This window comes from Gorilla gorilla, chromosome 13, assembly GCF_029281585.2.
Source record: "Gorilla gorilla gorilla isolate KB3781 chromosome 13, NHGRI_mGorGor1-v2.1_pri, whole genome shotgun sequence".
NCBI lineage: Eukaryota > Metazoa > Chordata > Mammalia > Primates > Hominidae > Gorilla > Gorilla gorilla.
The window spans coordinates 128,435,948-128,458,694 of NC_073237.2; the positions used below are offsets into that span (position 1 = coordinate 128,435,948).

At 45.3% G+C, this 22,747-nt stretch overlaps 1 protein-coding gene across 4 annotated transcripts in view; it reads right to left on the minus strand.

Annotated features, from left to right (window-relative positions):
- Positions 1-19,185, minus strand: part of MED27 (mediator complex subunit 27) — a 218,215-nt gene extending 199,030 nt beyond the window's left edge. The window contains exons 1-3 of one of the 4 annotated variants that reach the window (XM_004048769.4): positions 18,926-19,155; positions 16,740-16,884; positions 12,636-13,027 (exon numbers count right to left, since the gene is read on the minus strand). In XM_004048769.4, coding sequence (XP_004048817.1) covers positions 12,983-13,027; positions 16,740-16,884; positions 18,926-19,128 — 393 coding nt within the window. In that variant the 5' untranslated portion in view covers positions 19,129-19,155 and the 3' untranslated portion in view covers positions 12,636-12,982. Of the gene's footprint in view, positions 1-12,635; positions 13,028-16,739; positions 16,885-18,925 lie in introns of those variants that run through there. The other 3 variants (XM_004048767.4, XM_055351393.2, XM_055351394.2) reach the window with 3 other exon arrangements.
- Between the last annotated feature and the right edge of the window lie 3,562 nt (positions 19,186-22,747).

A 22,747-nucleotide genomic window follows, 5' to 3' on the forward strand; every position in this document is an offset into this window, starting at 1 on the left:
TGTAATCCCAGCACACTGGGAGGCTGGGACGGGCGGATCACTGAAGGTCAGGAGTTCGAGATCAGCCTGGCCAATATGGTGAAATCCCGTCTCTACTAAAAATACAAAAATTAGCCAGGCATGGTGGCAGGTGCCTGTAATCTCAGCTACTTGGGAGGCTGAGGCAGGAGGATCACTTGAACCCACAAAGCGGAGGTTGCAGTGAGTGGAGATCACACCACTGCACTCCAGCCTGGGTGACAGAGCAAGACTCCATCTCAAACAACAACAACAACAAATCCCTTTTTTCTTTCAGAGGACAGTGTCTACAAGTTTTAAGTTTCTTTTCATCTCCTGTCACCCTACAAGTAGCTCTTTCTTCATCAACTAATGGACTGATACAAGAGCCTTTCTGCATCTACAGCCATTTCTCCAACACTAAAGGACACTTTAGGATAGAAAGGGGGGTGGCAAAAGGATGTGGGTGAAACCTTGATGGATGGAGGCTGAACCTTAACTTCAGACATAAGTTCTCCAAATGAAAAGTAAGTCAGAGCTAAAAGGGCCAACGGTGCCTTATTCACAGCACATTCCTGCAGGCCCTGTCCCTTGAGGGCCAAGGAGTGGCTATGGGAGGGTATGTCTCAGTCTCACCCAGCATGGTTAGAATTGGAGGTGATGCTAAGGTATAAAAATAACCATACTTTACACCTTTTGACTTTGGTTGTAAGATCTTGCTTTTTATACTGACACTGCTAGTAGTTTGTAAGTGAAGTTGATGTGGCATACTTTCAAACTATATTGTTTTAGCTTGAATGGTCTATAATAAACTTTTATAGAGCATAACATGTTAATCACTATAAAATTTGTTGTATTTTAAGAAGGGTCTAAACATTTTATTAATAAAATGCCTTGTTTACAAATCACTCCTGCCATCAACCTCATTTTACAGATCAGGAAACAGGAGTGAGTTGAACAATGTCACCAGTTACTAAAGGGCAGCAGCAGGGCTGGCACCCAGGCCACCCACCGGGCCCCAGAGCCCAGGCTTTCACCCCATTCATCGCAGCTGCTCCTGGCTTGATGCAATGACAGGCATGTCCATGCTTCAGAAACTGTGAAGGGCTAAAATAAACATAAGGTGTTTCTCTGACTTTCACTGTCTCCTTTCTTCGCCCTTTTCATAACTGCCTCAAAATAATCAGGATAATTTACCTTCTGTTTGTATCCCCAAACTAGTTTTAAAAAAGAAAAAAACAAGCCTTAATATGCATGCTCCTTCAGCAAGCCGAGCTGTGAGTGGAATGCATAAGCCCAACACAGACAGTGCAGCAGCCACGTGCTCTGGAGACACAGGACTTAGTAGTCATCTCCCACCAACCTGCAGAAAAGTGGGCCTGGAATCCTACCTATGCTCCTACCTCCTCTCAAAAATACGCCCAATTAAAGCTATCATATTGTCTTCAAAGATAATTAAGCTACTCATCTAACTGAAAGTGTTTTGTTAGTTTGTTTTCTTCTGATGGACTTGCTAGATGTTGGAAATACAACGGGGTACAGGCCGATCTGGCCCCAGGCCCTGTCCAGGTAATCAGTACCTACAGTCCAGCATGAATCAGGCCATGATGTGGGCAACACGGGAGCAGGCAGATGGCCTGCAGAAGCACATAGGAGGGCTGCCTCACCCCAACTTGGGGAGTTAGAAAAGACTCTCAAGTAACAAATATAGAAAAATGAAAAAGTATTCGCCATGCATAAAGTGAGGTGGGCCCATTTGAACATGGCAACAGCTCAGGCAGTAGCAAGGGCCAGCAGGTCGAGTATGGTGGCTCAAGGTGACTAAGTACCAGAGCTGGGGTGCTATGGGAGCCAGACCTGGACCACATAGCGAGCTACATTATGGAGACTGTCTTCATCCTGAGCACAAGAAGGAGTCATCAATACTTTTTTTTTTTTTTTTAAACAGACAGGGTCTCATTCTGTCACTCAGGCTGGAGTACAGTGGGGTGATCACAGCTCACTATAGCCTCAAACTCCTGGGCTCAAGTGATCCTCCCACCTCAGCCTCCTGAGTAGCTGGGACTTAGGATTATCACATACCACCACACTTGGCAGATATTTTCATTTTTTTGTAGAGACGGAGTCTCACTATGTTGCCGAGATTGGTCTTGAACTCCTGGGCTCAAGCTATCCTTAGCATCAGCTTCCCAAAGTGCCGGGATTACAGGTGTGAGCCACTGCACCCAGCCATCAATACATTTTCAGCAAGACAGTTATGTGATCAAACTTGCATCCTGAAAGGTCACTCTGACTATGTGGGAAAAGGACCAGATGTAAGACAGGGCTCAGTGAGGAAGCTGTTGCAAGTGTCCTAGTGACAAAAGATGGCCTGAAACAGGGTGGGAGTATTTGCTCATTCAGTTAGCAGCAAACTCATTAGTATCATCTGAGGAGATGGGAGATGCAGTCACTAGGAAGTGCCTTCCAGAGCACGCCAGGCTGCAGACAGTGACAATGTTCCCATCTGGGTTGCTTATGGGAGGCCTATAATAGGCCTTTTCCATTTTGCAACTCATAAGAATAAAGCAGTTCCCCCAGAAACCCCCTCAGCTAGCCAAGAGCTCTGAAACCTTCCTTGAAAGCAGTACATACCCATCACTACGTGACTGAGAAGGACAACACTTCACTATCTGGAGGAAGTCTCAACAGGAAAAGCAACATTCCCCACAAGACATCTCGCTAGGAAATTACCACGTTCTGGCTTTATGAGCTGAGGTCCCCAAGTACAACGTTTTGGCCGAGGATTCCAACCAACTGCCAGCAGGATAATGTGGTTATGCTGTCTGAGCTACTGTGAAAATGCATTAAAATCTCAATGTTTGAGCTCATCCAAGCAATTAAAATTAACACGGACTGTTCTGTTTTAGACTGGGAAAAACAAGGGATAGGGGAATGTTGGCCTCCATAATCCTCTGCTAGTTTCTTAAACATTTTAAAGGCATTTGGAGCTGGCATGGATGCTATCCAAACTGAGTGTGAAGGGAATCTAGTTAGGCAGGAACACCTCCACCGCTCAAGTGTTCAGGGGCAGGGGGAATGGCAGATGGGAGCTTGGGGTAATGAGCAAAAAACTTAGACCTACTGGGCACCTACTATGTGTCAGCCCGAGCTAGGTGCATTCACCACCCGGAAAAAGGAGTATCTTCAAACCCATTTGGCAGGTGAAGTGGAAGAAACTTGGAGAGGATCTAAAGCACACAGAAACTATCATGGAGACACCGGAAGGAAAACGCACTTCCGCCTTGTTGCTAAACAAAGCTCTTCAATGGTCACTTCATCATTTTCTCCTCACTAAGACATCAAGAATTCAGTCTATCTTGAAACTCAGGTGATTCCAATTCTTATCACAAACAACATGGATGATGTAGCATTTTGAATCAATGCATTCAATTCTGGGAAACATGCAGAATACCAAGTGTGACTTTAAATGGCAAGGTAGATAAATCTTGCTATGATTGGATGACTGGATGAAGAGCAGGTGGGTGGTCAGACACACCAAGAGAATACAGAGCATCCGGGAACCCAGCATGCCCGGAGGAGGTGCTGAAGTCAGGGAATAAGGCCGGTCTCACGCACGGGCAAAATCGGCCTTCGGGGATCTAGAGGAGATGTAAACAGACCCAGTCCGAAATACAAGGAATAACAAATATGTAGCTTCTTTGCTACAGAGTCACCAATACATATCTCAAAGAACATGTAGAAAGTTATCTCATGATAGAAACAGACCAACTGAGTCACGTCTGAGGTCGATGGAACCCTAAAGCTAATTGAGTGGTTGCCTTTCCTCCATGGGCCACAAATGTAAGATATATAGTGTTCTCTTCCAATCAATGAGAATCCCTTAAAGAGAGCACAGCCTTAGGCTAGAAAAGGATAAGGGAAACTGGTGCCATGCCAAAGGCAAATAAGCCAGAAAACGGTATATCGCTAACAATACATTTGCATTAAGTGTGGAGCAGAATTAAAATGCACCATACTATAAAAACTGGGTGATATTTAAGACACCAGGATAGCAAGACAAAATTTCCTTCATGTTCAGACACTGCTTTAGATAAGTTACATTTGCCAATTTAAGTCACCCGGCACTCTGTCATGTTCCTTTCTGACAGTAAGGACTGGTAAGCTGAGGCATTTAAGGCCACTGGTTAAGAAAAAAAAAGACAAGCAGTAGGGCCAGAAATTATTACTAAAACCAGGTGCTTTGGGCACTTTACTCCTCTGTCGACCAGGAAGGTGGGGAATTACTGGCTTCATTCACTGTGTGTAGAACAGCAACCGGAATATAGAGGTGCTCAATAAGTGCATATAGACTGGATGGACTGGATATTTCCTAGCAAAAAGCACACTACCCAAAAACACAGTTGGAAATGATTAAGAATTAGCACATTGGTAGCAAGTGCGACCATTTTCTCACACGTTAATGCATATACACATTCAAAATCTACAGATTCTCATCCTTCAAAATTTAACACATATAGCGGCATCAACAGAGGGCTAAGACCAGAATGCACAGTGGTGGGAACTACTGATAAGTAATCAATAATCAGTGAAGCCTACTGACTAAAAATAACAGTGGTCTACCATAACCCTCCAGTGCTGAAACACACAGACACACGCAAACAGGGAAAGGAGAAGAGCGGCGGGCATCTCAACTTATGAACCCAATGGGTGACCAAGTACGATTCCTGTTTAAAACAAACAAAAAGGTGCAGGGGTGGTGCCTGTCTTGACACAGCCATTCTTTTGTGCCCCCTCCCACCCCAGTAAGGGGCTCCTGGGCCCCTTTCTCTTTCCTGGGCTCCTTTCTCTTTCATGAGACACCCCTCAAAGATGCCAGTGAGTTGCTCAGATCCCAGCTTACCGTATCTAGAGCTTAACGCACACAAGGGTGCCTGACACTCCCGAATCTGAGAGGCCTGCAGCTGCCTTCCTCATAAAGGTCAAGGCAACTCCTCTAAGCTATGTCCATGCCCGGGCTGGGCCCCATATGGCTGTCTGTGGATCACACCTGTCCCCAGTGATTCCCTTTGGTATGTCTCATGGACGGACCACTGGTCCTGCTGCACTGATGGGTGTCGCCTGGGGGAAAAGGCAGTACCTTAATGGGCCTCAATGGTAGAAGAAACCTCTCTGCTTTTCTGGACATTCTGCTGACATTCCCTTTTATAGCTGCCAAATACTGTTGGTCCCAGTTAGAGGGCTAGCAGCATGGCTTTGGACAAGTCACTCTCTATCAAATGAGATGTGATGCCCAACCTGGTCACCAAGGTCCCCTAACAGTCAAACGAAGTACAGTCCCTGGAGTGTGCTTGGAAACATGGCAGAGGTGGTGCTCAATTACTGCATGCCTGCTCTGTACTCAGTGCCAGGCATGCCAAGACAACTCCAGTCCCCACCCTGGAGAATGGGGCCAGACCCATAGAGCAGGCAGCCGCAGTGTGGTCAGCGTGACTGCCCAGAGGCTGTGGGGCAAAGCCAGCTGAGCTAAGCTCTGCTTGGTCTTCATCGAAGAGACACTTTATCAGGGCTGGAGGAGAGAATGCATTCGCAAAAGTGCAAGGCATTCCAGGCGGAGGCATGGCGAGCAGCAGGGCACAGCTGACCTCTGCAGGCTCCTTACAGCTGACCCAGGGTGCATCTCGCAGAGCAGCCACAGATGAGGCTGGAGGAGACTTCAGAAACAGCCTCCAATTCCCAGGGTTGAAACAAGTTTGGCAACGTGATAAAAAGACAACAAAGTTCTTGACTTGCCGGCAAGTACTAGATGAGCAAACCGTCCCCAGTGTGATGTGAGGGTCTTAGGGAGTTCCCTTCACCTGGAGAAGTCAGCAAGGAAAAGCAGAAGCTGAGCCAAGACCCTGGCCAGGGACTGGCCCCAGCAACAGGCCTCACCAAGCCCAAGAAACTGTGGTGAGCTGGTGCCTCCCAAAACAAGTAAGTGACTGCGGCAAAGGAAATGCAGAGAGCAAGTTCCAGAAGCCAAAGAAAAGTGCAGTGAGCAGGAGGCAAAACAGATGCCCCAGCTCCCCTCCCGCACACAGGCCAGAAGTCCTGAGCCAGCGCAGAGGATCCCTAAGATTAGCACAGAGCGTAGTTTGGGAATCTTCTACTGCCAGAAAGAAAATGAAAAAAATAATAAAAATAAAAATAAAAGCACATAGCAGCCAAAGAATTGGAGAAGAAGCCTCCTGGCACTCACTCCCAGGCCTCCTGCCTCTCAGTGCTCCTGCACCTGACAACAGCCACAACCAAAATCTGAAAAAGTTAAGGTGATGCAAACAGAGGCAGATTCAGAAGGAAAAGAAACCACAATCTAAAAATGACCGAGGAAGAGACTCAGAGGCTCCAATTTCACTCCATTCAAATACTGTTTTATTGCACACTTAGAAATCGTTAATACCAATAATTACCATTTATTAAATGCCACTGTGCGTCCAACGCTGAACTAGAAACTTGATATACATTTTCCAGTTAGATGCTTAGAACAGCCCTGTGAGATCAGCGCCATGCCCATTTCACAGTCCAGCAGGTGTTAGGTAACTGGCCCAAAGTCTCAGGGCTAATACAGGACAAGCCTTCATCTTGCAGGGAAAACAGACAAGTAAATGCAATCATGGGGTAAACACAGGGAGCACCTAATTTGGATGCATCTCAAAGCCTTGCTTCCCAGAGATGTTTAACAACTAAGCTGAGACCTGAATGACTAAGCGTTTTCCACAGAAAGAAAGGAGGAGGAAGAACAAGTGCAAAGGCCCCAAGACGAAGAGATGATGGCCCCTTGGGGAACGACAATTACTTCTGTAGACTAGAAGTGGCAAAAAGAAGAAGAGCAGGGAAAGTGGGGAGAGAGGAAGCTGTGCACTAAAGTCTCCATAGACAAAATGCAGGATGTCTGGGCTCCATTTTCACATATGGACTCCAGTCCTCGCTCCCCCACCAAAAAAGCAAGCAAGCATGCAACAAATTTAGCAAAATGTTCTTTTTGTTGTTGTTGTTGTTGTTTTGAGACGGAGTCTTGCTCTGTCGCCCAAGCTGGAGCGCAGTGGTGTGATCTCGGCTCACTGCAAGCCCCGCCTCCCGGGTTCACGCCATTCTCCTGCCTCAGCTTCCCCAGTAGCTGGGACTATAGGCACCCGCCACTACGCTTGGCTAATTTTTTGTATTTTTTAGTAGAGACGGGGTTTCACCGTGTTAGCCAGCATGGTCTCCATCTCCTGACCTCGTGATCCGCCCACCTCGGCCCAAAATGTTCGTAATAGTTGAAGCTAGGTCATTATTCTCTCACTTTTGTGTATATTTGAAATTTTCCATAATAAAAAGTTTTCATAATAAAAAGGGTTTCTTCCCCCTGCAAAAAGGGGGGAGGAAACAAGCTAGAAGAACCAGTGGTGCTAGACCATGACGACAACAATGGGCCTGTGCTGGGGCTGCTAACGGTCAACAGGTCATGTACAGAGACTCCCCCGGGCCACACACTCGCATGCAGTATTCACATCATCCTCACTGCTACCCTAAGAGGCAGGACTACTCGTGGCATTTTACAGATGAGGAAACTGAGGCTAGGTAAGCCGGCCAAAGGACTCGGGCTCCCGTGTACTATTACTAGAAAGCCTCCAAGTGCCAGCGAGGGAGCTGGAATTCATCCTGAGAGAGAGGGAGGAAATCACCGAAGAGTGACAAAATCAGATCTCTACATTTTAAAGATCCCTCGAGAGCTGCAGAGTGGAAAATAGATTAGAAAGGGTAGACTACAGGCCAGAAACCAGTGGGGAGGCTGCGGCATTGCCCTGAGCAATAATGGAGGCCCGGGGAGAGGCAGCAGTAGTCAAGATGGAGAGGGAAGAGCTGAGAGGCTGTGAAGAGGGGAAATCAATAGATCTGTCAGAGGGTGTGAGGGACAGGCAGAAGCGACGGATGACACCCAGGGATCTGGGTAGGTGGCTGGCTAAGGCATCCCACCACGAGAAGCAGGTTGGTGGTGGGGGTGAGGATTTCAGTTCTGGACTGCTTCAGTCTGAGAGGCCTGTGAGTCTCCAAGGGCAGCTGTCCAGCTGGGCCCTTTGATACATGGGTCTGGATGTCGAGGGAGGGAGCCAGCCTGGTGATGGAGTTAGATGTCATTGTGTGTGGCTGGCAAGTGAAGCCACAGAACAGATGAGATGGCCCAAAGAAGGGAGAGAAGCACTAATAACCCGGCGGCCTTCTCCCAAACCAAACCACCATGAAGAGAGAAGACAAGAAAACAGGAGCCTTCTGTACATGTAATGATATTCTTCCTTCCCACCACCAATGTGCAATTTTGCATAAGGACAAATGACAGAGACAATTTCCTTTCTACTTAACATTCCTGGAAGAGAAGAGGAAATGCCCTTTGTAGGCTCTGGTTACAATGTACAGAAGGCTCTGGACAAACCACACAAACTTGATCATCCCAGAAAAGGCTGATGGAAGAGAGTCAAGCAGGGTATCAACGTGAGTCCCCACGGCCAGTGGCTCCCAGAGGGCAAGTTGACACACGTCCAGCAGCCTCTGCAGCCTCCCTGGGGCCGGCCAGTGAGGCTTCCAAAGACAGTTCCTGCTCTTTTACAGAAAAGAATGAGGGAGTCACAAACCTGATTCCAGGCAACAATAAAATGACTATTTTCAGAAACCACAACTAATAAGTAGAACATAAAGACATGGAATTGGGCCAAAGCCTTGGGATAGAAACCGTTTAGAATGATAGGGGCATGGCTTGATTTTCAGTAATATTTACCTGTGGTGTGTCACAAGAGGCGAATGCTGTCTGCAGAACCTTTGCAAGGTGATTTTCCACTAAAGTCCCTGGGGGCTGCTGCTCCACTCTGGGATATTCTGAGATGCTCTGGAGCATACACAAAGGCTGTGTGTACTTCAGAAACATTACTGGACTAGAGCTGAAGAGGTGGAAATACCCTCCATTCCTCGGATTACACTTTTGTTTCCACGACCACAGAAATGCAATGATGACTCCAATGAACCTCTCCAGGGCAGAGCTGGAAGGGACTGAAGAGATCACCCAGCCCAACCCTTCATCCTACCGATGAGGAAGGTGGAACCCAGTGGGGGAAAGCCACTGGCAGGAGGCCCCATAGCAGGACAGTGGAAGGCCGAGACTGAACAGTGCTCTCTAGAATGCTCTGTCCAGAGTTCTCCTGACTGCACACCGCCAGACGCAGCTTCACCGTTCATATTAAAATGAGCAAGAATAAAGGACAGTCGCCGCAAGCGCGCCACACTGGGCACCGGCCTAGGGCCCTCAAATGTGCTCAATGCCTTAGTCCCCACGATAGCCCCGGAAGGTGGAAGCTACTGTTATCCACACTGAACAGATGAGGAGGCTGAGGCAAAGACACGTTCTGCCACTCGTCCCAAATTAGAAAGCTGGGAAAAGGGGGATGAGGATTCAAACCCTATAAAGTCTGACTCCAGAGCCCTGCTGATAACAAGCACCCAGTTTACAACCTGGAGAGAATCCAAAAGTTCTAAATTAGCCTTTGTGTTCAGATATTGTCCTAAAGAAACAGGGCTTGCCGAGTGTGGTGGCTCACGCCTGTAATCGCAGCACTTTGGGAGGCCAAAGCAGGAGGATGGCTTGAACCTAGGAGTTTGAAACCAGCCTGGGCAACATAGTGAGACCCCCATCTCTACAAAAAATTTAAAAATTAGCTGGGCGTGGGTGTGCATGCTTGTAGTCCCTGCTACTTGGGGGGCTGATGCAGGAAGACCTCTTGAGCCCATAAGGCTGAAGCTGCAGTGAACCATGACTGTGCCACTGCACTCCAGCCTGGGCAACACAGCAAGACCCTGTCTCAAAAAAAGGCTAAAAATCCCAGACTGGCCCACAAGACTTTTCCCACCAGGTAAGAGGACTATAAAACAGATCTGATTTCCTAGCTCTTACTGAGTACCAAGATGAGAAGAGTCCCCTTTGGTGTGCACAAATGTCTGCCTGGGGCAGAATATGCCCTTCTCACCTCCTCTCCATGGTCCTCTCACCGCTCCTGTGGTTTGTCCCCAGGATCCTCGCCCTGCCTTTGCCCCTCGACTCCCACACCCCCCACCAAACCCCCAGTCCCTTACCTCCACCCCCAGGTTCTGTGAGGAAAGAACTGCCCCACACACACTAATTCATATTAATGTGTGAATTGCTGTCTCACTGGAAAAGGTGCTGATTATTCAACAGAATCTCCAATGTGAAGAACTTCAGGAGAATACCAAAGTCAGGTGTGGGAGGCCTGGTGAGGGAGCAGAAGCCACTGGAAGATGGGCCACCACTGCCTGGAACCTGTCCTCAGCATCGTCTTAAGACAATAATAGCAGCCACCGGAGAGTACTGACTCTGTGCTAGGTTAAGTGCTTTACTTGTATCACCTCATTTCGTCCTCATAACACCTTTCTGAGGTGGGTACAATTATCATTCCCATCTTAGAGAATGCAGCAGTGAAGCACAGAGAGGTTAGCCTCACAGCTGTCAGGTAACACAGCATGGGAGCCAGAGTGGTCAGGCTCTGGAGCCTACGCTCTGAACCACTGAGCAACACTGCCACTTGATAAACGAGTACACACGCATACGAGTAACATGCCCCATAAACGAGCACACACACAAGAAACAGGCGTCCCATGAATGAGCACACACACATACGTGTAACATGCACCCCATAAATGAGCACACACACGAGTAACACACACCCCACAAATAAGTCCATACACGTACGAGTAACACTCACTCCATGAGCACACACACATGCGAGTAACACACACCCCATGAACGAGCACACCAAGCCACAAGTAACCCGTATCCCATGAACCTGTGCCCCATGAACGAGCACATGCATACAAGTAACCCACACCTCATGAACGAACACACGCACGAGTAACCCGTGCCCCATGAATGAGCACGTGTATACGAGTAACACGCGTCCATGAACGAGCACACATGCATACGAGTAACACACGTCCATGAACGAGCACACATGCATATGGGTAATGCACGTCCATGAACGAGCACACATGCATACAAGTAATGCACGCCCCATAAGTGAGTACACACACACACATGCATAACACGCGCCCCATGGACGAGCACACAAGCATATGAGTAACACACACCCCATAAATGAGTACACAGGCATATGAGTAACATGCAATCCATGAGTACACAGGCACAGAAGTAACGCACGCCCCATAAATGAGCACACACATGTATGCGCAACACGCACCCCGTGAACGAGCACACAGGCACATGCATAACAGACGCCCCATAAATGAGTACACATGCATATGAGTAACAAGCACTCCATGAGTACACATGCGTACAAGTAACACACGTTCCATAAATGAGTACATATACATGAGTAACATGCATTCCATAAATGAGTACACACATGTGTACTATCACTATGCCTGGTCATTATAACTACCATTTACTTAGCACTTACTATGTGTGAGTTACCCTAAGACATTTGATGTGCATTATCTCAATCTTCGCTTCAACCCTATGATCCAAATACTAGTATTATCCCCATTCTACAGATGAGGAAACTGATACTCAAAAAGATTTTTTTCCCTTGTATCAAGGGTTGTGAGCTCAAGCATGAGCACAGAGCTGGATCAGAACTCAAGGTAGTCTTGACTCCAGAACTTACATCTAAGTTTTTATATTTTTGTTATACCTTCCTTGACTTCAGAATCCTACCATGTATCTGGCTGTCCAGGAGACTGGCTGTATTTCATTGTTTTCTCTGGTTGGCTGTTCTTTTCACAATGGCTCCCACAGTATCCAGGGTTTGCAGGTGGGGAGGGAGGAGGAGGGTGTAGGGTTCAAGGCTAACCAGGGCAGTCTATACTACAGCCAAACCCACTATGCTAGCAAGTTCATTTTGAGTGATGGGGTGCTACGAAGGTTAGATTTAGGTGAAAGAACACCTTTGCTAATAAAGGACAATCCAGAAGGGTGCTCAATCCTAAAGTCATGATGATTAAATTGTGAGGGGCATTTAAGTGATTTTCTCTCCTATTATATTCTGAAGGAATCTGTATTCCCTGAACATGTAGCAGCTATATGGAGAGAAGAATGAGTCAGGGGTGGGCCTGGTGGGAAGGAAAACACAAGTAGAAATCGGTTATAGGTAACTCACAAAGTAGGATAACCCTAAGAGGCTGGTGGAATTGACTCTCCTCTTCCCAGACAGTTTTTACACTGCTGCCAAAATGACAGCCGCCACAGAACACCTGACATCAGGTGCAGCAGCTCAAATTAGCCTGACTCAGGCAACTCCAAAAAACTTCCACCAAGTCCCATTAGAAGGGCACACCAGGTGACAGATGATGTGGATAAAACTGCTACAATCAGCCTTCAAAGAGCTTATCATTGGTTCACCCAATGACCTCACCTTGGCCTTCCAAACGACCCCCAGCCCTGGCCTCCATCATAAGATCTCCAAATTTCCTCCCATCCAAGCACCACAACTGGCTTTCTCAGTAATGGCTGAAAATGGAAATGCCCTCATTGTACTTCATCAAAAATACAAGCAAGCAAACCACAAAAGGGGTTGTAAATTAAAAATTCAACAGAAAACGCTTCGATTCATTTATTCTTTCATTCACTCAGTGAATCTTCACTGAATGATTACAGTGTACCAGGCGCCTTGCTAGTTGCTGGGGACTCCCAGCAAGGAACAAGATGGACATGGTGCCTCTCCCCTGGGCCTTATAGTTTACCCTTAATAGAGGACAGAGTCCCTAAAGGAAAGGCTCTGCGTTGCAATGTAAAACGATTCCAACCCTGTTAGTTCCATGATGCAAAAACAGAAAAGAGCACCTTCAGAGACAGATGTGAGAGGTGAACTTTGCAGTAACTTAGTCATTAAGCAACTGGATTCTAATAAGAACAGTTCCGGAGGGCAGGAGGGAGGAAATGTCTTCAGACTTTCCAATGGAATATTCTTGGAATAGAAAGTTGCTCTTTCTGTAATAATAAAAAAAATCAAACGTGAAAAAAAAAAAAAGGTAGCAGCAGCACCTCGCTCTGGGCCCATTTCCCAAGCCCAGTAAAAAGTGACACTTCTGGGGTCTTTGCAGCTTCAGATGTCACCAGGGAAAGGCGGACGTCTTAGTCTGCTTTTCCAGGCAAATATACAAGTAGCCTTCTGCCATAAACAAATGAAAAAAATCAAAGCCAGAAATAAAAGCCTGGTGACAGGATGCCAGAAACCTTCAAAAGGGGACCTTCAGAATAAGTTCAGGTTAACTCTCAGCATCTCTGAACATAACAAGCACTATCAAGTCTACGTTGACTATTTTATAGCAAGGACAGCGTTGATGCCAATTATTTTTTGCCCTAGTCAAGAGAGCTTGTCATCCTTCTCAGAACAATTATCTATAGGTGCATAATAGTGAAAAGCTAAATTCTTTCCCCAATTCAGTACAGGAAAAGTGCTGCTCACAGCAATTTAACATCATTCCATTAGATGCGATTCATTTTTAAACATGTTATTCTAACAATTATGCCAAGTACCATGTAATTAATATTCCAACTGACTTTACAAAAATTACAAAATCCCCTAAAGAAAATAATTAGTCATTAGGCATGAACGAGACTTTTCTATGGCCAACAGCACATAAAACAGAAAGTTCATCTCATAATGGATGGGTATCAAAGCCTTTCTCATATGTCCTTCAATTCTTAGCCAATAGTGCATAGAGCTGACATTGGCAAGTTACCCCAAACTTCACTTAACCCATTAACGCACTTACTGGTTTAAACTCTTTGAGGGTAAAATGATGAACGATGAAAGCTTTACCAGTTAAAAAGCTCTTTTCATTTGTAGGAAAGGCAAGATAAACACATATAATTAATTGTTTGCTTCTTCCATGTCCCCAGCTGGAAATTAGAGTACTGGCTTATTTCTTGAGGCTACTTTTTGTGTTTATTAAAGAAATGTATACAGGCATCCTCATCCTTGTTCTCCCTCTTTTCTTTCAGGGTTTTGTGTATTCTTATAATCTACTTTAAATCCCTTCTAGAAAAAGGTAAGGTATAAATAAGTAATAGTCACATACGACATTATCTGCTATAACAGAAATAAAAAACATGTTTTCCTTGCCGCCCTCCTCTGAATAACTGGCAGTGGCTGCCTAGCGCCAGAACAGAGAGTTACAAGGATTCTAAGCCAACATACACACAGCCTCAGCAGGAAAGAATACAATAGTTGATTAGTGATGTCTGCCCTAGAAAAAGCAATAGGTTAAGAATCCACGTACCATGTATTTGCCATCTCCACCCTTTGATAAATCACTAAAAATTAGAAAAATACATACAGTTTCATGAATAAAATACAATGTGAATTGTTTCCAGGATGCAAGTAAATGTAAAAAAAAATGTTTTCTACAGTTGAAAACCTTAAGCAAAACTGGACTAAAACATCAAGTTTTAGAGGAAAGAACATTGAACCAGGTCAGGAAACCCAAATTCTGGTCTAGCTTGGGGAGTTATAAACAGGTCAGTTTACTGGGCCTCAGTTTGCACACCTCTAAAATAAGGGGCTGAGTCTCTTAACTGTTCTCTTGTGCTGGTGAAAGAACATAGTTCTTTTACAGATGCTTAACCTCAGCAGGCCGGGGACATGGCTACAACCTCGACACCTCCTCACATTGCTCATATGAGATTTATAATCTGGGATAAATGCATACAGATATTTTTAATCTGTAGCATTTCCAGCACAAGAAGTTCCGCATACATAACATTTCTTTTCCTTAATACAACCTATTTTCCACTGTGGGGCAAGGGTGGGGGTTGAAGTAGGAACTTCTAATAGTAGAACAATTCAGTGATTAAAGTACCTTCATTCAAAAGTTCAGTGTCATCACTTCAATGTAAGACTAGTCATTTCCACGAAGTGTCCCACTCACTCATGGTTTTGAGATCAGCCTGAATCTTCTCACCACTGAATAGCCCTTGTCACTGTAGCCTATTTTGAGAACTTTACCCATGGGATACATCAACATGGCTTCCTTTTCCAAACACCTATCTGTGTAGAGCTGGAACAGTCCCACGTCTGGCCTAAAAAACTGCAGCAGACATCTGTGATTTCTTCATCTGCCCTGCATCCATCCCTTCTGGGAACTCCCTCTCTCCCAACTCCAAGGAACCCCATTTCCCGTGTTTCAGGTGCTCTGAGCTGAGGATCCCACTCACGGGTGCAGTGAATCATCTCAGAGGGCACCTATCAAGTTTGGGCCAGAATCCTTTTTCAGAGCCTGACATGGACACTGGGAGGTCACCAGGTATAAGAACTATGTATATCCACAACTGCTGAGCCATGTTTTTTATCCCTTGGAGAGCATCGGGACAACAAAGGAAAGCAGTCCTAGAGAGGGCAGGAGAGTGATGTTCCTGCCACCCACCCAAGCACCCTGATCCTCCTGAGTTCAGCCACAGAGAAGTAACTCCCTGAACATTTTAGTTCCTTGAACCAATGAAGGCTCCCATGCTTTTTTTTTTTTTTTTTTTTGGCTAAATCTAGACCCAGCTGGGTTTCTGTCACTGGCAGTCCAGAGTTTTGGGCAAAGGCCTTACAGGCTAAATGTATGCATTCAAGGTTCAAGTTCTTTCTTTAGTAACCCATGATAAATCACCTTCCTGAATCACAAATGCAGCTCCCACGGTTCCACTTCAAACCAAAGAACACTAAAACACCCTCAAAGAGAAATTCAAATAAAAAATTCTGCACACCAGAAAAACTCTCAAGCTTTAGCTCTTACCCAAGACCTAAGGGGAAAAAAAACCACAGAAAAGAGGAAAATGACAATGGATTACTGGAGGGGGCACAACCCTGCATACAGTTAAACAACCAACAATTCTAACAACAATTATTCAAAGAGGCAGCACAGTATAATAAAAGAGCTTCCAAAATCATTCCTAAAATATATATTCTAGTTCCCAATCAACAAAAAAAGCCCATACACACATGCACGCCACACCACATAGCACCCAAACAAAAGGAACTTGTTAGTAAACAAACGAACCGTTTCCAGATTCATGAGCCTAATTGTTTCTATTATTTTTCAACTACAGTTTAGTTTGCCACTTACAGCTGTCCTAGGGTCTCTGCCACAGGCCTGCCTGCTGAAAGAAACCATGAATATCAAACTCTACAGAGCATGTTAAGAACAATCTCCCTTAGGTGGCATCTAAGTAATTAGAGAGTCATCTAACAAACGGTATTCTAGTGATGCTCATCCATCTGTGACAGAGGAAAAGACAATACAAGAACATAATGTGCGCAGCTAAACATTTAGACACCTCCTGGGGGCCACAGATTCCTCTGCGAACCTGACGAAAGCTAGGAAGCCTTCCCTAGATATACATGCACATACCACAACATACTGCATATAATTTTAAGGGGTTCATAAGAGTTGCTCCCTATACCCAGTCTCCAGGTTAAATATACCTGAGTTAGAATTTTTAATATGTAATCACCTGAGCATCATGAATCCCCAAAGACTTCAAAGGACTACAAAATAGGTTACAGAAAAATTCTACAACTTCCGACTCTATAACCCCATGCTGAATCAAGAACATAAAAAGCAATAAAAACTTACTCTTGCTTTCTGCATGTATGGAATATAACAAGACTTGGCTTTCCATATATTAGCTCCGTTTATTACATCTCCCTTACCTTGTTTGACCACTTATATGCTTGAAGGAGTTGACTATAGAGAGGAGTTTTGTCCTGCACAGGATCCAGGCTTAACAGCCCACTGTTATGAAGAGGATGGTTCTCAGATGGCTTGCCTACCAGATTGCTCAGACGTTCCAGCTCACTGAAAAGCAAAGAGACAAGGCAAATAAACCTAAGCCCATTTACACTCCAGGGTAAAGCCAGCCCCCAGGATCAAAGACTGCTCTTCAAACCATCCATCAGAAGTCCCTTAAGAAGAAATACTTTTTGAAAGGTTAAAAAATACTTGGGACACTTAAAAAAAAAAAAAAACCCTAAATGAGAGTTTATCTGACTTTAAAACAGAGCTTCTGGTGCCATTCCAAAGGAGGAAAAAAAAGGTAAGGGCAGTAGAATCAATAAGACCCCCATAATCAGAAATTAACAACTCAAATTCATCCCTGCAGTGGGGAGGAGACTTTCTGGAATTTTGAAATGTGGTATAACACTGCCTCTCACTAAGAGTTTTCAGACCCACGTGCAGATCATTACACTTGGCAGAACAGCAAGTACCTGAATAAATGATGATTATTTATCATTCACATAGGGATAGATTTGTACATGATGCTTCACAGATGGTAAAACTTAACAAAACAAAGAAGAGATAAAATAAACAAATGGAATGGGAAGACACCACCGAGGTGGCTGTGTCAAACAAACACACTTCAGTCTAGCAGGAAAACCCTAGAGAAGCTTGGGAAAGCGAGCCAACAAGAGCACATTCCAGGAGTACGTTCTGAGGGGCCAGTCCCAAACTGCCAACAAAAGACTCTCTAGGAACAGCTTCTTATGCCACATTCATTTTGGAATCATCAGCCACCTTCTTCTTGGCACTACTGTACAAAGGATAATGTCAGCACTCTTAAAGTTTCTATTTAAAATGGTGAAGGGTTATAATATCCTGAACATTACAAAGGGAAGTAACTCGGAGAGAAAATGGAAAGAAAACAGAAGATAGGGAAGAATAGCCAGTGCATCCCCTGAAGCAGGGAAAGTATTAACTGGTGCTCGGCGCTGTGCCAGAGAACAGCAAGCGGATGTGGGCGTTGAGGAGGGGTGTGTGATTTATGGCAACTACTTAGGGGGAAAACAAAAAGGCACCCATCATTTGGCCACCTCCTCCTCCTCCTCCTCCATCCTACCTCCTCTTTCCATCTGGTTACTAAGGAGACCAAGTTGAAAAAACAAAAATCCAACCAGTCCAGAAATCAAAGGATGACTAGCTCACCAAATGCTTTCCCCTACTCAGGTCAGTTCTGAGAAGTAAAAGGCAAAAATCCTGAAATTCTAACCTTCCTGGGAAGGACTGACTCTCTTATAAAAGAGAAGGCAAGTTCAGGACCTAAGCAATCAAGAAGTGCCTACTATGTGCCAGGCCCTTTACAAACATCCTCTCATTTAATCCTTACAACACTTAAAAAGTGTAAGTGAAGAAGGTACTTTGTAAGGAAGAGGAGGAAAAGTGGAATCCTTAACCCTAAAAGACTACAAATTAAGAAGCAGGGGCGTTAAGCATAAGTAATTAAACTGGTCAAGAGATTAGAGAGTAGGTCTCTACTGCGGAAGGAACTCCCACAGGAGTGGGAGTGAGGAAACTGATCAAGTGGTTTGGGAGAGGTTAGGGGAAAAGGTGAAGACAGCTCAAGGCCTGGCCTGTTCGTCGTGGTTGCGGGTGGGTGGTGGTGGAACTGATGAAGTCCAAGTTCAGGGCCGGGGAATTGGGGCTAATCAGATCGGGTGCACTTGGGTTTGGAGCCGACTGACAGGTCCTGTCTGTACTATTACTACATTCGGATCAGACGTGATGGGGCACAGAGGGCCTACAGGTGAGAAACCTGCCAAGCTCAGAGAAGTGGAAGTTCATGGGAAAAGCATGCCTCCTTGTTAGGAATGGAACCGCCACAGAAGAGGTCGAGGATGGCGGAAGACAAACAGGACCAGGAGGCCAGGAGAAGCAAGACGAGAAAGCGGGGATGGTGTTAAGATGTCCCTGAGGGACAGGCAGAGGCTTGGAGAACAAGAAGAGAAAGAACAGGGATCAAGGGAAACGGAGAACAGCCCCTGCCTGGGAAGACTCGAGCGACGTAGGGGCAGGGTCGGAGCAGGGCCGGTCCCCGACCCCGGCCCCTTCAGCCGGTACCTACTTGAGGTCCCGGTTGACCGAATGTAAGTTGTCCTGGAAGTGCGCAATAAAGGCCTTCTCCCGGCCCTCCAGCGTCTCCTTGTTCCGCATCCCATCCTTCAGGCAGTCGAACACCCTGCTCACGCTGGAGCGCAGCGCCTGGATGGCACTAATGGCCTGGGAAAAGGCCTCCAGGTTCACACTGACATTTATCACGTCCGCCATGTTGCCGCCGCCACAGCAGCTCTCCAAAGCCGGCTTCGCAAGCAAAAAGCCGCGCTCGCTGATGACGTATCTCCGAAGACCTCTGGGAAATGCAGTTCGCGCGGGGCTACCCAGAAAGCACTTTCGAAAAAGGGTTTCCTCTTGAGCTAAACTAATGCATGGGCAGGAAAGTGATTTTTCTCAACTTGGGGAAGTCAGGTTGCACTCTCGGTTTGCTTAATGGTGACAAAGAAATACAGAAAGTTCCCGCATTTCCCCAAACTTGCACTCTGGAGAATCATAGGGAAAAGAATTGCTCAGAGCAATAGTGTAAAAAGGAAAGGAACATAGCCCATTCAATAAAATGAGTCCATATTCATAAACAAAGCGGGGAGAAGGAAAGTTTCTTCTTTCCAATAGAATGCCAACTCATAAATGCAGAAAGACTGATGGAATTAGAAAATTGCCATTTGACAACCATTAGAATAATTGATTCAGATAGAAATCGATGGATGCTAAAACTAGTGGGTGAAAGTGTCAGAAAAATAACAGGTTTTTTAGGTAATCTCAAAGTATCGTCCCCCAAGATGCTTATTAATGAAGAAGAGGAAAATAATGATCCAGAGATTCCACTTCTGGGCATATACCCAAAAGAAGCGAAAGCAGGGACTCAATACTTGTACACATGTTCATAACAGCATTATTCACCAAATAGCCAAAAGGCAGGGGAAACCCAAGTGTCCATAAACTGATGAATAAACAAAGTGTGATACTGGCATACAATGAAAAATTCTTCAGGCTTAAGCAAGAAAATTCTGACATATGCTACCTGGAGGAAACTTGAAGACATTATGCTAAGTGAAATAAGCCAGTCACAAAAAGACAAAATTCTGTGTGACTCCACTTATATGAGGAGTTTAGGGTAGTCAAAATGTTAGAGACAGAAAGTAGAATGGTGGCTGGTTTACAGTGAAGCACACACCTCTGAAAATAACATACATAGCATAGAGGTTGTGGAAGAAAGAGAAGGTTTGGGATTTAAATAAAACCAACAAAATGTTGGCCAAATCTGGCTTTATGGAAAAATCCAATGTCTCTTTGTCCTGTTGGCTATAGACAGGTTTCTGAAAATTTATTTTCTTTTTACTAAAGGGAACCTGCCCAAGTCCTCATGTTCTTTCCTTAGAGGAGCTGGGGTTGCATAGCTTGGAGCAGAGAAGAGGAGAGCAGGAGGTAGATCATGATTGTGACCTTCAACTCACCTTCATGTCAACCCAAGACAAGAGTCCTCCTTGGTTAACTAGTGGCAATAACAATAACCAGTTGTAGGAAGGCTGTAGAGAGGAAGATTTCAGCATAAAATTGCAAAGGGCCATATTTAAGTCTGTACTTAAAGAGTACAGACTTGGAAAAGTTTTACAGCTGGATGGTGGTGATGGCCATACAACAATGTGATTGTACTTAATGCCACAGAACTGGACACTTACAAACAGTGAAAATGGTTGATTTTATATTATGTATATTTTACCAAAAAATTTTAAACAATTCATTAATGTAAAAATAAGGGGGGATGGATAGTGACTTAATAGTGACTTCACAGTGGAGAAACATGGCAGACACCAGCTTAACCAAAAGGCCAAGGTCAACATCACCAGTGACGGGACATGTTGTGCACCTCCTGATACAATGCACTGGAAAGAGCACAACATGACCTCCATGATATTCTTGCCAGCAGTGCATAACCTGAATCTAATCAGGACATCAATAGAACTCAAACTGAAAAACGTGACAAAATAACTGACTGACCTATACTTTTTCAAGAAATATCTGTGTCAGGCCGTACACGGTGGCTCACGCCTGTAATCCCAGCACTTTGGGAGGCCAAGGTGGGTGAATCATTTGAAGTCAGGAGTTCGAGACCAGCCTGGCCAACGTGGTGAAACCCCGTCTCTACTAAAAAGACAAAAAATTAACTGGGCGTGGTGGTGGCCACCTGTAATCCCAGCTACTCGGGAGGCTGAGGCAGGAAAATTGCTTGAACCTGGGAGGTGGAGGTTGCAGTGAGCCAAGATTGCATCATTGCACTCCAGCCTGGGCAACAATAGCGAGACTCAGTCTCAAAAAAAAAAAAAAATTACGTATATATATATATATATATGTCTGTGTCACGAAAGACATGAAGGTTGAGAAATTCTTCCAGATTAAAGGAAACCAAAGAGCTGTGACAACTGAGGGCAATGTGTGAGCTAGGATCTTCTTTTGCTGATACGACTGGGACAATTGGTGAAATCCGAGTAAGATCTGTAGATGAGTTAACAGTATTTTATCAGTGATTGTATTGGTCTGTTCTTGAACTGCTATAAAGAAATACCTGAGACTAGGTAATTTGTAAAGAAAAGAGGTTTAACTGGCTTATGTTTCTGCAGGATGTACAGGTACCATGACTGGAGAGGCCCCAGGAGGCTTTTAATTATGGCGGAAGGTGACAGGAATCAGGCGCGTCTTACATGGCTGAAGCGTGAACGAGGAGGAGGTGCCACACACTTTTAAACAACCAGATCTCGTGAGAACTCACTCACTATCACGAGAACAGCAACGGGGGAATCCACCTCCATGATCCATCCGCCTCCATGATCCAATCAATTCCCATCAGGCCTCTCCTCCAACACTGGGGATTACAATTTGACATGAGATGTGGGTGGGACATAGACCCAAACCATATCATTGATAATTTCATGATTTTGTTCATTGTACTGTGGTTATGGAAGAGGATGTCTTTGTTTTGGGGGAAATACACCCTGAAGAGAAAAAAGATCATCATTATGTCTACATGAAAAAGAAAATAAAATGAATATGTTTATTTAGAGAGAGAAGGCGAAAGCAGATGTGGTAAAATGTCAACAGACACGGAATCTGGGTGAAGGGTATACAGGAATACTTTGTATTATTCTTGCAAGTATGAAATTATGTCAAAATAACTTTGTTTTTGTTTTTTTTTGAGACGGAGTCTCACTCTTTCGCCCAGGCCGGACTGCAGTGGAGCTATCTCGTCTCACTACAAGCTCCGCCTCCCGGGTTCACGCTATTCTCCTGCCTCAGCCTCCCGAGTAGCTGGGACTACAGGCGCCCGCCACCGCGCCCGGCTAATTTTTTGTATTTTTAGTAGAGACCGTGTTAGCCAGGATGGTCTCGATCTCCTGACCTTGTGATCCACCCACCTCGGCCTCCCAAAGTGCTGGGATTACAGGCGTGAGCCACCGCGCCCGGCCAATAAGTTGTTTTAAATGGCCATCCAGGCCAGGCGTGGTGGCTCATGCTTGTAATCCCAGCACTTTGGGAGGCCAAGGCGGGAGGATCACCTGAAGTCGGGAGTTTGAGACCAGCCTGACCAACATGGAGAAACCCTGTCTCTACTAAAAATACAAAATTAGCCGGGCGTGGTGGCACATGCCTGTAATCCCAGCTACTAGGAAGGCTGAGGCAGGAGAATCGCTTGAACCCTGGAGGCGGAGGTTGCGGTGAGCTGAGATCACGTCATTCCACTCCAACCTGGGCAACAAGAGTGAAACTCCGTCTCCAAAAAAAATAAAAATAAAAAAATAAGTAAATAAAAAGGCCATCCTTAAGAGGCAGGGAAAGT